Raw genomic sequence first — 4,806 nt, forward strand, 5'->3', positions numbered from 1 at the left:
GACTAGATGCAGGCCTAATATTTTAGCCATCATGTTGATTTCCTCGTGGTTTTAGAAGGACTCTGTGTTGATGTTGAAGATACTGCCAGTAATTAAAGGAACTATGACTAGATGCAGGCCTAATATTTTAGCCATCATGTTGATTTCCTCGTGGTTTTAGAAGGACTCTGTGTTGATGTTGAAGATACTGTCAGTAATTAAAGGAACTATGACTAGATGCAGGCCTAATATTTTAGCCATCATGTTGATTTCCTCGTGGTTTTAGAAGGACTCTGTGTTTAACTGCCTGACATGACTTAGTACCGGTTTCCTCCTTTATCATCGTCCTAAAATCATCTCTTACGGGTACATGCAGAACAATATATACTTTAGACTTTCTAAAAAGTGATTTTTATTCCTTAGCTATGAATCAAATGATGAAGGCAGAAAGATGACTCTTCCTAACAATGTGTATTACTGTATTCCTTAGCTATGAATCAAATTATAAAGACACAGAAAGATGACTCTTACTAACAGTGTTTATTACAGTATAACAAAGTTGGTTGTACAGTTCCTGCTAAGTATTCTACATTTGCTACAACAGTATAGAGTAAAATGTTCATCATTTAAATAACTCTCAGGTTTCATGACAAATTTAGTTTTAAATGCGGTATTTATACCTATAGTCAACAGAGAACACACTGTTGTAAAGAGGTCTTCCTGGTTAAATAATGTTTAAATACAAATGTATTGCTAGTAGTAAATATTGATCTTTCATACGTTTTTCCTTCAGTTATCACCACACGCATACATGCCTGGCTCCTCTAGGAGTCACTAATTTGGAGCAGAGGAAGTTCCTCCTCTCCTCGCAGCCCCTGGTTCCCCAAAGCTCTCCCTCTCTGGCCAGGGTCCCACAGCGGAGGTGTTGGGCGGGGCAGTGGGGGAGCCTCCCCCCGGTCCAGGCCTGGTACTCCAGGGGGTCCCCGTTCACCCACAGCCACTCGCTGGCCAGGAAGCGCAGTCCCGTCCACACATGGTCTGTCTGGGCCCCCTTTGAATTCATCATTCTCTGGACGAGGAGCTGCTCATTCTCAGACAGCAGGCTGGTGAGGTCAGTGTAGTGCTTCCTGCAGTGATGCAGAGCCTCCTCCCACGTCTTGTTCTCCTTCACCAGGACCACGTTCAGATCAAAGCACACAAAGGGATATTGTTCAGTGCATTGATAATCATTCATCTCTTTCTTCCAAACTCTGACACAGTCCTGTTTGCCAAATTTATTGTTTGGCTGGCCTTGCCCCCAAAACCTGAATGATGAGTTCCACCCTCCAGACCACTTCCACTCTGTTGGGTGAGAGGGATCTCTGTACAGACCAATCCAAACATAATCCGTTGTTGATATGTCATTGACCTCATCTACTTCGTCTTGGTTGCTGATGAAGGCCAGGTCAATGTACTTCTCTCTGCAGTAGTGCTGAGCCTTTTCCCAGGTCTTTCCTCCTTCATTCACAAAGTGGAACTGTTTGTTCAGACAACAGGAGACCACTGCACACAGAGCAGTGATGAGGAGCCCAGTGAAGCTGCTCTTCCTCTGCATGATGTCCCAGTACTCAGTCAGTGTGGAGTGGAGCTGAGCCTGTCGCTGCTCTTATTACTACAAACTTCCTCATCCTGGCCCCTCACCTCTACACCCAACCCACCAATCAGAGATGCTTCCTTAGCTCCACTCTACACCCAGCCCACCAATCAGAGAGGCTTCCTTAGCTCACCTGTATACCCAGCCTACCAATCAGAGAGGCTTCCTTAGCTCACCTGTATACCCAGCCTACCAATCAGAGAGGCTTCCTTAGCTCACCTGTATACCCAGCCCACCAATCAGAGAGGCTTTCTTAGCTCACCTGTATACCCAGCCCACCAATCAGAGAGGCTTTCTTAGCTCACCTGTATACCCAGCCCACCAATCAGAGAGGCTTCCTTAGCTCACCTGTATACCCTGCCCACCAATCAGAGAGGCTTCCTTAGCTCACCTGTATACCCAGCCCACCAATCAGAGAGGCTTCCTTAACTCACCTGTATACCCAGCCCACCAATCAGAGAGGCTTCCTTAGCTCACCTGTATACCCAGCCCACCACCTGTACACACTGGCTGGTTATTAGACAGATCTTCTGTTTTTACCTGCACACAAATGAACTAAATAGAGAATCCTTACAGACAATGAAGCAGTGCAACCTGGAACACTGCATTTTAGGAAAGTAAACAGATTTTTGCAATGTTATACTAAAGACACAATGAAGATCTCATGACCTGACAAGTCTAAAATGAACGTCATCCAAAATGTTGATGGAAATCTCTCCACAGTGGTTCTGTGCAGGGCTCAGTGCTGCTGTTGAAGATACTGTCAGTAATTAAAGGAACTACAAAGATGTAATGGTTTGATTTCCGTAATGGTCTTTGAAGCTTTGAATGAAGTTCGGGCTTTCGTGGCCCAATAACATTTGGGTCAATGTAATATGCATAATATGACCTTGGGAAGAAAGAAAAACAATGTTTTCCTTGTGTTTACAGGAAATATGTAAATGTAGGATTTTGCCTAAAGCGTGATTTGCCTGCCATCTCTGAAAAAACAGAGGTCCACAGAGAGAAATGTCCACTGTAGTGACAGGATAACACCTCTGACACCACTGTAGTGACAGGATAACACCTCTGAAACCACTATAGTGACAGGATAACACCTCTGACACCACTGTAGTGACAGGATAACACCTCTGATAGGATAACACCTCTGAAACCACTGTAGTGACAGGATAACACCTCTGAAACCACTGTAGTGACAGGATAACACCTCTGACACCACTGTAGTGACAGGATAACACCTCTGAAACCACTATAGTGACAGGATAACACCTCTGACACCACTGTAGTGACAGGATAACACCTCTGACACCACTGTAGTGACAGGATAACACCTCTGAAACCACTATAGTGACAGGATAACACCTCTGACACCACTGTAGTGACAGGATAACACCTCTGAAACCACTGTAGTGACAGGATAACACCTCTGACAGGATAACACCTCTGACACCACTGTAGTGACAGGACAACACCTCTGAAACCACTGTAGTGACAGGATAACACCTCTGAAACCACTGTAGTGACAGGATAACACCTCTGACACCACTGTAGTGACAGGATAACACCTCTGAAACCACTGTAGTGACAGGATAACACCTCTGACAGGATAACACCTCTGACACCACTGTAGTGACAGGATAACACCTCTGAAACCACTGTAGTGACAGGATAACACCTCTGACACCACTATAGTGACAGGATAACACCTCTGAAACCACTGTAGTGACAGGATAACACCTCTGAAACCACTGTAGTGACAGGATAACACCTCTGACACCATTGTAGTGTCAGGATAACACCTCTGAAACCACTGTAGTGACAGGATAACACCTCTGACAGGATACCACCTCTGACACCACTGTAGTGACAGGATAACACCTCTGAAACCACTGTAGTGACAGGATAACACCTCTGACACCACTGTAGTGACAGGATAACACCTCTGACAGGATAACACCTCTGATACCACTGTAGTGACAGGATAACACCTCTGACAGGATAACACCTCTGACAGGATAACACCTCTGAAACCACTGTAGTGACAGGATGACACCTCTGATAGGATAACACCTCTGAAACCACTATAGTGACAGGATAACACCTCTGAAACCACTGTAGTGACTGGATAACACCTCTGAAACCACTGTAGTGACAGGATAACACCTCTGAAACCACTGTAGTGACAGGATAACACCTCTGATAGGATAACACCTCTGAAACCACTGTAGTGACAGGATAACACCTCTGATAGGATAACACCTCTGAAACCACTGTAGTGACAGGATAACACCTCTGAAACCACTGTAGTGACTGGATAACACCTCTGAAACCACTGTAGTGACAGGATAACACCTCTGAAACCACTGTAGTGACAGGATAACACCTCTGACTGGATAACACCTCTGACACCACTGTAGTGACAGGATAACACCTCTGAAACCACTATAGTGACAGGATAACACCTCTGATAGGATAACACCTCTGACACCACTGTAGTGACAGGATAACACCTCTGAAACCACTGTAGTGACAGGATAACACCTCTGACACCACTGTAGTGACAGGATAACACCTCTGAAACCACTGTAGTGATAGGATAACACTTCTGACAGGATAACACCTCTGACAGGATAACACCTCTGAAACCAAAGTTAGGCCCCTGGCCAGAGCCGAGTCATGACAAGTGTTGCTTTTACACAGAGATTGTTCTTTCATTATTTCAGGGTTTCTGGTCTTACTGCATTAACCTAAACTTTAGGGCTAAGCTGTACGCACCAAATAGCCTACACAGCCAATCGCCAAATAATGATTTTGGAAACTGGTAGACAAAGTGACACTGTCAAAATGTAATTCAATAAGACAAAAGCTGCAAAAGGAGAGTTGAAAATGAAGAGAAGGGAGGCCCGGAAAAGTAATGTTTCGGAAGAGGATTTGGTGAATAGCGTCAAATCAAATTTTCTAATCAAATTTTACTCACATTTTATTGGTCACATACACATGGTTAGCAGATGTTAATGCTCGTGTTACGAAATGCTTGTGCTTCTAGTTCCCGACCGTGCGGTAATATCTAAACAAGTATTCTAACAAATTCACAACGACATCCTTATCCACACAAATGTAAAGGGATGAATGAGAATATGCACATGTAATTATATGGATGAGCGATGTCCGTGGAGGCAAGATGCAGCAGATGG

At 44.4% G+C, this 4,806-nt stretch overlaps 1 protein-coding gene across 1 annotated transcript; it reads right to left on the bottom strand.

The window, feature by feature from the left end:
- Window positions 1-531: 531 nt before the first annotated feature.
- On the bottom strand, window positions 532-1,581 carry LOC135536987 (macrophage mannose receptor 1-like). Its single transcript, XM_064963199.1, has one exon. The coding sequence runs from the start codon at window positions 1,571-1,573 to the stop codon at window positions 776-778; it is 798 nt and encodes a 265-aa protein (XP_064819271.1). The 5' UTR covers window positions 1,574-1,581; the 3' UTR covers window positions 532-775.
- Between the last annotated feature and the right edge of the window lie 3,225 nt (window positions 1,582-4,806).

The sequence above is a fragment of the Oncorhynchus masou genome, unplaced genomic scaffold (assembly GCF_036934945.1).
Source record: "Oncorhynchus masou masou isolate Uvic2021 unplaced genomic scaffold, UVic_Omas_1.1 unplaced_scaffold_695, whole genome shotgun sequence".
NCBI classification, from domain to species: Eukaryota; Metazoa; Chordata; class Actinopteri; order Salmoniformes; family Salmonidae; genus Oncorhynchus; species Oncorhynchus masou.

Coding starts and splice junctions, on each gene's coding strand:
- LOC135536987 (XM_064963199.1), bottom strand. CDS start 1,573: ATGCAGAGGAAGAGCAGCTTCACTGGGCTCCTCATCACTGCTCTGTGT.